Source organism: Rhipicephalus sanguineus, chromosome 11 (genome assembly GCF_013339695.2).
Source record: "Rhipicephalus sanguineus isolate Rsan-2018 chromosome 11, BIME_Rsan_1.4, whole genome shotgun sequence".
Classification (NCBI taxonomy): Eukaryota; Metazoa; Arthropoda; class Arachnida; order Ixodida; family Ixodidae; genus Rhipicephalus; species Rhipicephalus sanguineus.
The window spans coordinates 38,379,707-38,390,286 of NC_051186.1; the positions used below are offsets into that span (position 1 = coordinate 38,379,707).

Sequence of the window (10,580 nt, forward strand, 5' to 3'; positions counted from 1 at the left end):
TATAACTGGTGCTGTGACTTTATTTTTGTATGCCTCCCGTATTCATTGCCATGAATGGTGTCTGTAAGGTACTAAAAAAAAAACGAAATGATCATAGTGAAAAAAGCAAAATGACTGAACCAATAACATTAATGAGAACTAACAGACAATAATGCCAAGGAAAGTATAGGGGACGTTATTTGTAGTAATCAGAATATAAATGGGAAGAAAGTAAAGTGGACGAAAAGATAACTTGCCGCCTGCATTGACCGAACCTGCGGCCTTCGAATAACGTGTCCGATGCTCTACCACTGAGCTACGGCGGCGGTCATCCTCCTGTCCACTTTATGGGGTATATATGTGCATTTAAACCTAGGAGTGTTAGCGCCGATCGCAGCCATTGCAGCGAGTATGGAACACTCTTTTTTGGCGGCAAGTTATCTTTTCGTCCACTTTACTTTCTTCACATTTATATTCTGATTACTACAAATAACATTCCCTATACTTTCCTTGGCATTATTGTCTGTTAGTTCTCATCAATATTGTGTCTAACAAAGAAGAAACGAGCCCTTAAAAGTAATCTCCGAACCAGTAACATGTCACATCCGCAGTGGCTTCGACAGTGGCTAGGCCGTAGGGGCCTTCATTCCTTGGGAATGAAAAGTATCAGTCCTTTTTTTTTTTTGCTGTCCTCCAGCTTCTGTTATCCTGGTGCACGACAATCCCAATATATCCTCCCCAACTTTGTGATGACTGCACAAAAGAATGTTGCCTAGTTAAACCGAGCAAAGAATTTGTGTAGTAGCCACCTTTTTTAGACATCGGCCATGTGTCATTCATACACATCTGCTTCATTCCATAGGGAGCACACATCTGTTCTGTATGTATAACCTACCAAATTCCTAACGACTGATGTTTCCACAATGGTAACGTCTGGTTTCTGAATCTCTGTTCCGTGTTTTCCTTCAAAATTACATTCTGTGGCGATATTCCTTTTTTTTTCTGCCAGACATTTGTTTGACCCTTGTTTATGTACAGTGCTCGTCAAATGAAACCCGAACACCGGCAAGCCTTCGCAGTGCGCACCGTCCAGTTATCACTGCGCAGTGCGCAGTGATAACCGCACTGCGCATATGCGCAGTGCGGTCAAACCGAATGCGCGCGCCTGTCAATGGTGATAACTGGACGGCGTGCACTATACCATGCGAAGGCTTGCCACTGTTCGGGTTTCGTTTGACGAGCACTGTACATTGTATGTCATTACCAGCTGTAATGCACTGGTAATACACTCAAACCTCTGTATAACAAACACTGATATATATAACAAATGAGGATTTATAATGAAGTAAATGAAAAGTAGTCTTGTCATAGATAGTGTTATGAATATTCTTTTGTAACAAAGTTTTGGATCCAGTCAAATCTCGATAAAATGAATCTCAAGAGACCACTAAAAATCTTTCTTTGTTTTGAAAAATTTTTGTAGTAAAAATATCGAAAATTCGTGCTAAAAATCATAAATGCAACCAAAGGAGTCACCTACCTTTGCTGGGTAAACGTTCGCGATTGCGTTATTCTTTAATAATCCCTCCAAAAAAAGTATTCCGCAATGAGCGTATGTTTTCTTGAAGAAGACCGTGATCTTTGCCTGATAAGTGTCCGCTGCAGTGGGGTAGCGGTTACAGTGCTTGGCTGCTGACCTAAAGGTCGTGGGTTTGATCCCAGGCACGGCAGTCGTATTTCGATGGAGGCATATGCTAGAGGCCTGTGTATTGTGCAATGTCACTGAACATTAAGAAACACCAGATGTCTGAAATTTCCGGAGCCCTTCACTACGGTGTCCCTCAAAATCATATCGGGGTTCTGGGACGTTAAACCCAAGATAGTATTATTATTATTATTATTGTTGTTGTTATTGCCTGATGGGTGCAGCTCAACTGCTGCTAGACGAACTCTTTAAAGTGCATATCCTTCTTGTGCACTTCGACACGTCGGTGTTAGATACCGATTCTTCGTGTTGCTTCATGCACGCTGTTTCTGCGTTGTCTTTGCTCTCATCGTCCTTGTCGCCGTTTCCTTGATCACGACAAATGGCATTGATCTTATCGGTCGTCAGTTCTGCCGACATGCACACTTCCTCATTGCACTGGTCACACTGTGCGTAGCATAGGCGGAGAGTTTTCATTTTACCGGAGGGGGCGGGGGCCCGGCTTGCTCTTCCACAATTCTCTCCGACTCTCCCTATATATATATATATATGTGTGTGTGTGTGTGTGTGTGCGTGCGTGCGTGCGCGCGTGCGTGCGTGCGTGCGTGTGTGTGTGTGTGTGTGTGTGTGTGTGTGTGTGTGTGTGTGTGTGTGTGTGTGTGTGTGTAGAGAGAGAGAGAGAGAGGAGTCCAACTTCCAAATTGAAGAATTTAATGTAACTTTAATCTCTTAGGTGCCTGCGATATCATAATGAAGATCTGTAAGTGGAAGACCCTAGATTTATTTTTCAATTTACACAAAGACATCGATCCACCTCGTAATTCTTGGCTCGAAGCAAAAAAGGTCGCGTAGGCGACCTTTTTTGCTTCGCACAGCTCTACTGATAAATCAAAACTGCGAACAATCTTTTCTCGGCACTTTTATAAGCAGGCATGTCGAAGGGTACCAATATGTAGGCAACCAAGAAATTACCCGTTTTTTTATTGGCGAGTAAGTTTGTGCGAAAGCGTTCACTGACTGACTGTGTCAGGATTGCTTTGTATTCTCAGTATCATTTTTGTGTTCTCAAGACCATTCACTACGGGGTTCAAGACAATTAGAGCGCAGCTCTTATCCGTTCCTGCATTGAGCGGCATCGCCGTTGGCGTCGGCGGCGTAACCGATAGCGCGAACGAGGACGAAAGAGAGCGAGAACGCGGAGTCTGTCGATATCACGAGATACCGGCCACTAACCTCGCTTTCTTCCTCTGTCGCTCGTGCGCATGCAGGGCTGGCACGTGCACTGCGGCTGGCTTCGCTTGTCGTAACCGGGCTGTGGGAGCTTCACTTGGTTCGCGACAGCTGCAATGCACAGAGTATATAGTGTGAGTAGCACTCGAGCGCTGGCAGTTTCTGTGGCAATATGTAACGAATGTTACATTGCTACAACTGCGGATAGTCAAAACTTCAAACACAGCTGGCGTTGCCTGAAGACGAGGCTGCGCTCAGCGAATTAGGCAGTATCGTAATCGCCGGTGAATTTTAGGGGCAAAGCTCCTTATGCCGTAGGTCTGTCCATCTTCCGTTTGTAGCGTTGTAGTAGCCACCTCTAGCTCGTGAGAAGCGCGCGTTCTGGTATGCAGTAGAAGAAGACGACGTTGACGAGTGAGACTCTCGTGCGTGTTCGCCTGCGTGGCATTCTTTCTTCTTTACTGCGCGCGTTCTGGTATGCAGTAGAAGAAGAAGACGACGTTTCAGAAGTAACGCGCCATGAGGCTCCCTCTTGGCACGCTTTCTCTTTAGCTCGGAGTCGCCAGAATCGCTTTCTCTTTAGCTCGGAGACAGAATCCTGAGGTGAGAGCCCGCGAGGCCGAAGCTGCACGTCGACGCCGCGAAGCAGATTCCGCCATTCGAGCCTGCGAAGCCGAAGCTGCTCGACAAGCTGCACGGCTGCGCCGAGAAGACCCCGCCGTTCGAGCCCGCGAGGCCGAAGCTAGTCGACAAGCTGCAGGGCTGCGGCGCGAATCGGATCTTCAAAATGTGAAGGACCGTGAAGCGGCGAGAAAGCACGCGTACCGGCAGGCAGAGCCCGAGGCTGTGCGAGCACGTGAAGTGGCTGCAAAACGCATCAGGCGGGCTCTGCCCGAAGGCGCCGACGCGCGCTGCCAGCGGGACTTCCTTGATAACAGTTTCGGCCATAGTTGCGGTGTGTGCAACAGATTGTGGTTCTCCAACAATCTAATCACAATATCTTCCATCAAGAAGGACCACGCTCGCGCCAATGCCATCGCCGTGCTGCAGCGCGAGTTCGCTTCGCCCCACTCATCATCATTCACCACGTGGATATGCTGTGATTTTTTTAATTTGTCATAGCTTAAGTCGTCGCTTCAGTTGTTCATCAGGACAACATATTCTGCACGTAAAAATCCGTTTGAGGGGCATTTTTCCATTGAATGTTTGACTTCTCATTGGCCCATGTGCCGAACTTTAAATGGCTGAAATGAAAAAGAAGCGGGCATAAACAGCCTCCTGTGAAATAGTAGCTGCGAGATAGCATGACCCGGGGACTTAAGCCAAGCTCTTAAAAATACCCTGGGCCGGCGCCAGGGGGGGCTCTGCCCCCCATGAGGGAGTCCGGGGGGGCCCAAGTCCCCCAGCCCCCCCGTACTCTCCGCCTATGGTGCATAGTGTTCAAACATTAGTGAAGCATGCAAAGGGAGCCTTTCTGCAACTTCATCTCATAGATCGCTCCCGTCGCATTTTTCACTGTCGCCGCATTCCTTTTGCGGTGCTTCTGGGGCTCATAATGAACCAAGCTAAAGGCAAACAACACAGCCCAGCAACAAGCGTGCAGACGTACCTGGCTTACGAAATTTAAGGCCGCTAAGGCAGTGAGGCGAAGCCTGACAAGAAAAAAAGTTCAGGAGGTGGGGATGTTGAAAGGGCTGCCGCACATTTGGAATAGAGCAGGCGCATAGAGAAATAAGTGAGCATTCAGATGATAATGATAGTTACACGTACTGTTGTTTACACCACCACGAGTCACTCTTTGAGTTTGCAATTCATTATTTTGAAGTGTTTTTGGGATAAAAGGGTGCTAAAATTCTATGGGTTATTCTGAAATATTCGGTATTCTGAGATATGTAGTAGTGAAATATTTTTACCTAAACCAATGGACATTTCGAGGGGGATTTTTTAAATAGTCGTCAATCAGAAGAGAATTGTCAATCTGAGGTTCGCTATAACGAGATTTGACTGTGTAACAACATTATTTTCATGTCAAATGTGACTTTTTTATTATGAGGTTATTAAGTGGTCGATGAGATGTGAACTTTCATTCCACATGATAGCCACTAAAACTTGCATCTCTTCACGTGTTTTGAGCCCCTCCCCCCTTCCACACTTCAGCAACCATTCCGAAGCCTCTGCACATGCGGTACCGAGGTAACCGTTCAACAGCAGCGCAGCAAAGCCAAAGCTAAGGCGGTCCCTACGGTGGTGCACAAATGCAGGTCGCGTGCCCGCGGTGCTGAGGTGGAAGTTCTCCGAGCTGGACGTGGATGGTGATGGCTCTCTGCAGCTGCACGAGGTTCGCGACCTGCGGCGGCTGGCACGTCGCATCGTGGAACCGCAGGCGTGTGCCCGGGGCCTCGCCCGCTACTGCGACGCCAACCGGGACCGGCTTCTGTCGCTCTCTGAGTGGCTGCACTGTCTCCAGGGGAGCCCCATGCGTGTGGACAGTAAGCACCTTCTCCCTGCATGCCTGCGGGGCCGGATTAAGTGGTGGTTTCACGCGGTCAAACTGCGTTTCTTTCTTTTAAAGGGACACTAAATGAAATAAAGTCGGAGTGAAAGATCAATGCTTGAGAACGTCTACAATGTCGGTACAGTAGACTCTCGATAATTCAAACTCTAATCATTCAAACTTTCGGTTAATTCAAACAAATCTTAAATTTTTGGTTGGCCCACTATGTTTTCATTGTATTTTAAAGCTGCTTAATTCAAACTGTCTCACTGCACAAATTCGGTGAATTCAAACTTTTTGCTTGTCCATATCTGGAAATATCTGCTGCCTTTGTTGCTTCTAGCTGAACATTCACGTTTTTCTATTATTAACAGGTGCAAATAAAGCTGATTTCCTGCCTACAAAACGGCCAAACTAGCCGAACCTTGCGCACCAATAATCTCGTGCTGACCAAGGGAAAAAACTGTACGGTCTGGCCTTGATCGCAGTATGCCATGCGAGAAAGTGTCCTAAGAATTGGAAGGGGCTAGCAACTGTTGTGGGATGCAACACATTTCGTCTTTTAATGACACACCCGTGCGTGCCTCGTATAATAACTAGTACCAGTATTATCACTGATGTCTAAAAATTTTACTGGCAATCATGCAGAGCAGTCTATGATGTTGCTGCGGCACTGAGAAACAATAAACATCGCAGTGTTAGTTGCTGTGTTGCCTGAGTTGTATTTATGAGAACTTTTGATAATTCAAACTTCATTTTTTTCATTCTGGCACTCTACACTTTTCTGTTCCAATGTTCATCCTATATTTCCATCATGCTACGCATGGATGTGCAAACAGATAGATTTTCTTGGCGAGTGTTGCACGCCAGCTGATCATGCAGTGGCATGCCCCCCTCCCGGAGGGGTCGCACCTTTCTTGATCCGGCCCTGCATGGCAGCCCGTGGTGCATGCGCGCGCGCGTTGCACGGCATGTGAGGGGAACGCAGTGGTTTCCCTGCGCGTGTTCATGTCGTTGAACTCAGAGGGTGGCAGCCCGGATGCGGCAGTCGCCCTGGCTGGATCCCTGCGGCCTGATGGCTCGCGGCCTGTCGAGGAAGAAGACAAGGACAGCCAGGAGACACAGGAGCCAGGTGAGCACGTTTGCACGTTCGCTCTCATTGACGCTGAAACTCATTGGATTATCTCCTGCGACAGCCGGACGCATTACTTTTAAAGGACCCCTGACAACGGAATTTTTGTTTGTGACTTTCTTACTGTAATTTGTAGATTATGTCTGGTAATGCCGAAATTGAATCGTAAATGTCGTAACGTATTGTATAATTCATACTAGCATCGTTAATTGAGAACACATTTAGTGTCACTTCGAAATGCCTGCCTAAAATCGTAAGATACTAGCGTCCAACGCGGGGCAGCGCCTAAGACCACGTGGGCTCAAGCTTTGGTGACGTTGACAGTGCAGTTTTCAAATCGGGGCCCCACGTGCGGTAAAGAATGAAACGATGTGGGTGCTTTGGTATGACTTAACACTTTCATACCACAGAAAAATCAGTTGACATTGGGTAGTCCAGGAAATATTTTTTCCTGCCACAGAAATTGATTGATGCTAAAGTGTAGGGTATAAAATGATAGAGGAAGAATTGGTCTTTCCAACAGTATTAATTTCAAACAGTAGATTTATTTTAAATATTGTTACGTGAGTGACGAGTCGCTTTTACAAGTCGTTATTCACACGATATATTTGCAAGAGCGGCTGCAGCGCTGACCAGACCGGCTCCGAGCTCGAGCAGCTAGCGACCTTCGTCCTCTTCGTCGGGCGCACACGCGCGTCGACCATATGAATTCCGGCAGCCTACATGTAGCATAACCCCCGGCGGCAAAGGCGCCGTCTCGGCGCATCTAGACGTCAACGTCATTGGGCGAGTGGTACTGCTTCAGGCGTGCGACGTGTAAAATGTCGCTGGCATGCGGGGTGGATGAAGACGGCGAGGCAGCAGGAGCGATTGCATAGGTGACAGGAGTCACCGCACGAAGCACTCGGTATGGCCCTGTGTACCGAGAGAGCAGTTTGTCGGACAGGCCAACGTGCCGGTCGGAGACCACAGCAGAACCAAAGAACCGGGCGAAAGTGTACGTCGCGGTGTCGTTGATCATACCGACGGCGTTGGTTCTCTTGGGAGGTCAGAAGGCGAGTACGAGCGGCTTCGCGTGCATGAGCGGCCGGCTGATGGCGTCCAGGGCGTATTCAGTGGTCGGAGCTGCTGGCAACGGAATGACTGTATCGAGGGCAATGTGGGTTCGCGGCCGAACAGCAGGAAAAATGGGGAGTAACCAGCCGTGTCATGGCGCGAGGAATTGTAGGCAAATGTCACGTACGGTAGAGCAAGGTCCCAGTCGGAGTGGTGTGAGGAGACATACTTTGAAAGCATGTCGGTTAGGGTTCGATTCAGACGCTCCGTGAGGCCATTCGTTTGCGGATGGTACGACGTAGTGAGCTTGTGCCGCGTTTCACATGAACGCAGGATGTCCGCTATGACTCTCGATAGAAATGTGCGGCCACGGTCCGTGAGCAGCTGGCGTGGAGCACCGTGTTGCAAGATCACGTCGCGCAGAAGGAAATCGGCGACATCTGTGGCGCAGCTTGTTGGAAGAGCTCGTGTGATGGCGTAGCGTGTGGCGTAGTCTGTGGCCACAGCTATCCACCTGTTGCCAGCAGAAGATAGGGGAAAAGGGCCGAGTAGGTCCAAGCCGACGCGAAAGAAGGGTTCAGACGAAATGTCGAGGGGTTGAAGGTACCCAGCCGGAAGCGTCGACGGTGTTTTGCGGCGTTGGCATTTCTCACACGCCGCGACGTATCGTCTGACGGAGCGTGCGAGACCTGGCCAATAGAAGCGACGGCGGATTCGGTCGTATGTGCGGGACACACCAAGGTGACCGGCAGTTGGAACGTCGTGAAGTTCGTGGAGTACAGCCGAGCGGAGGTGTTTGGGTACAACAAGCAGCAGAAATGGTCCGTCTGGATGAAAGTTGTGGCGGTATAGTGTACCATTCTGGAGTACGAACGAGCGATGAGATCGGTCCGAAGGTGAGGATTCGAGGCACTCGATGATAGCCCGTAAGGATGCATCACGGCGTTGCTCGTCGGCTATGTGGGTCAGTTGGGAAACAGTGCACACGCAAGCTTCCGTGTCAGGGACGGTGCGCGACTCGCCAACCGGATAGCGAGATAGGCAGTCGGCGTCCTGATGCAGGCGTCCAGACTTGTACGTCACTGCAAAAGTGTACTCTTGCAGTCGCAGAGCCCAGCGACCAGTCGACCTGTGGGATCCCTTAATGATGAAAGCCAGCAGAGCGCGTGGTGGTCGGTGACTACCGAGAAGTGAGTGCCATATAAATATGGACGGAACTTGGAGACCGCCCACACAAGAGCAAGGCATTCTCGTTCGGTGATCGAATAGTTGCGCTCCACAGGTGTAAGGAGGCGACTAGCGTAGGCGATAACGCGGTCGTGTCCCTGCTGACGTTGGGCGAGGACGGCTCCGATCCCGTGACCACTGGCATCAGTTCGGACCTCAGTCGGGGCGGATGGGTCAAAGTGGGCCAATACAGGTGGCGTCGTCAAAATTGTGATGAGGTGAGAGAAGGCGGCAGCTTGAGTGGACCCCCACGAAAATGGACGTCTTTCTTCAGAAGATCAGTAAGTGGTCGAGCGATTGCTGCAAAGTCTTTCACAAACCGCCGGAAATATGAACAGAGTCCCACAAAACTCCGAACATCTTTGGCGGATTGGGGTACTGGGAAACTGGTGACGGCACGAATTTTCTCAGGGTCCGGCCGCACACCAGAAGCATCACGAGGTGGCCCAACACTGTAATCTGTTGGCGGCCGAAGTGACACTTCGACGAGTTCAACTGGAGGCCAGCATTGCGGAAGGATGTCGAGAATAGCCGACAGACGCTCAAGGTGGGTCTCAATGTAGGTGAAAATACGAGGACGTCGTCTAGGTAACAAAGGCATGTTGACCATTTGAACCCTTGTATAGCAGAGTGCATCATGCGCTCGAACGTGGCTGGGGGTTGCATAGACCGAAGGGCATACCTTGAATTGGTACAGGCCATCGGGGTGTGACGAAGGCGGTCTTTTCTTGGTCTTTCTCGTCCACGGCAATCTGCCAATAACCGGAGCGAAGGTCTATGGATGAAAGTAGCGTGCGCCATGGAGACAATCGAGAGCGTCATCAATGCGGGGCAAAGGATACACGTCCTTTTTCGTAATTCGATTTAGATGCCGGTAATCGATGCAGAAACGCCACGTGTTGTCTTTCTTTTTACCAGGACGACGGGTGACGCCCAAGGGCTTGATGAGGGCTCAATAATGCCTTTAGCTAACATCTTGTTTACTTCTTCTTGAATAATCTGGCGCTCCGATACGGACACCCGATACGGTCGACGGTGAATGGGAACAGCATCACCTGTGTTGATACGGTGCTGCACAAGAGAAGTTTGGCCGAGTGGTCGATTGTCAAGGTCGAAGATCTCGCGGTAAGAAGCCAAAAGGCGGATGAGGGCAGCTGATTGCGCTGGGGGGAGGTCTGGGGCAATCATGGGGCGTAATGCCATGTCGAGGCTTGTGGCATCGGGTGGGCGACAAGGAAGATTGGAGCATACGTCTGCTGCAAAAGAGGTGACGTAGTCATCGGCTAAGGACCGCAACGTGGCGATTAAGATGCCTTGAGGGAGGACTTGCTTCGTGAAGCCGAAATTTATGACGGGGAGATGTACCCGGTTAGCGGCTACAGTAATGACGCAGTGAGGCACAGTGATGTCACGTGCCAGGAGTACATCAGTAATCGGCGTGACGACGTAGGGCCCATCCAACACGGAATGAAGTCGTGTGAATTCGGCGCATGTTAGGGCTTTAGGCGGTGGCGGATGAAATCCGTGGTGCAGAGGCTGTGTGGAAGGTCGGGGTGAATTTGGTGGGAGGTGGAGCGCCTGTGGTGTTTACTGGACTAGGCACTCTGTGGTGTGTAGTTTTCCTTTGTCCTTGTTTTTACGCCGCCCGTTTGAAGATGCTTTATCTCTATTTCCTAGCTGAGGACTTTTAGCAAGACATTACATCACCCTAATGTTTGATTCATAATAAAAGTTAGTTGCGAGTAAGCGCACTGTTC

General features: G+C 49.6%; 1 protein-coding gene across 7 annotated transcripts in view; it reads left to right on the forward strand.

Moving 5' to 3' along the window:
• Positions 1–10,580, forward strand: part of LOC119374962 (SPARC-related modular calcium-binding protein 1) — a 52,219-nt gene that overhangs the window by 5,106 nt on the left and 36,533 nt on the right. For 2 of the 7 annotated variants that reach the window (XM_049420327.1, XM_049420332.1), the window contains exon 4: positions 5,176–5,403. The exons of 3 other annotated variants lie outside the window; for them this stretch is intronic. In XM_049420327.1, coding sequence (XP_049276284.1) covers positions 5,176–5,403 — 228 coding nt within the window. Of the gene's footprint in view, positions 1–5,175; positions 5,404–6,396; positions 6,541–10,580 lie in introns of all 7 variants that reach the window. 2 more of the 7 variants (XM_049420330.1, XM_049420333.1) reach the window with 2 other exon arrangements.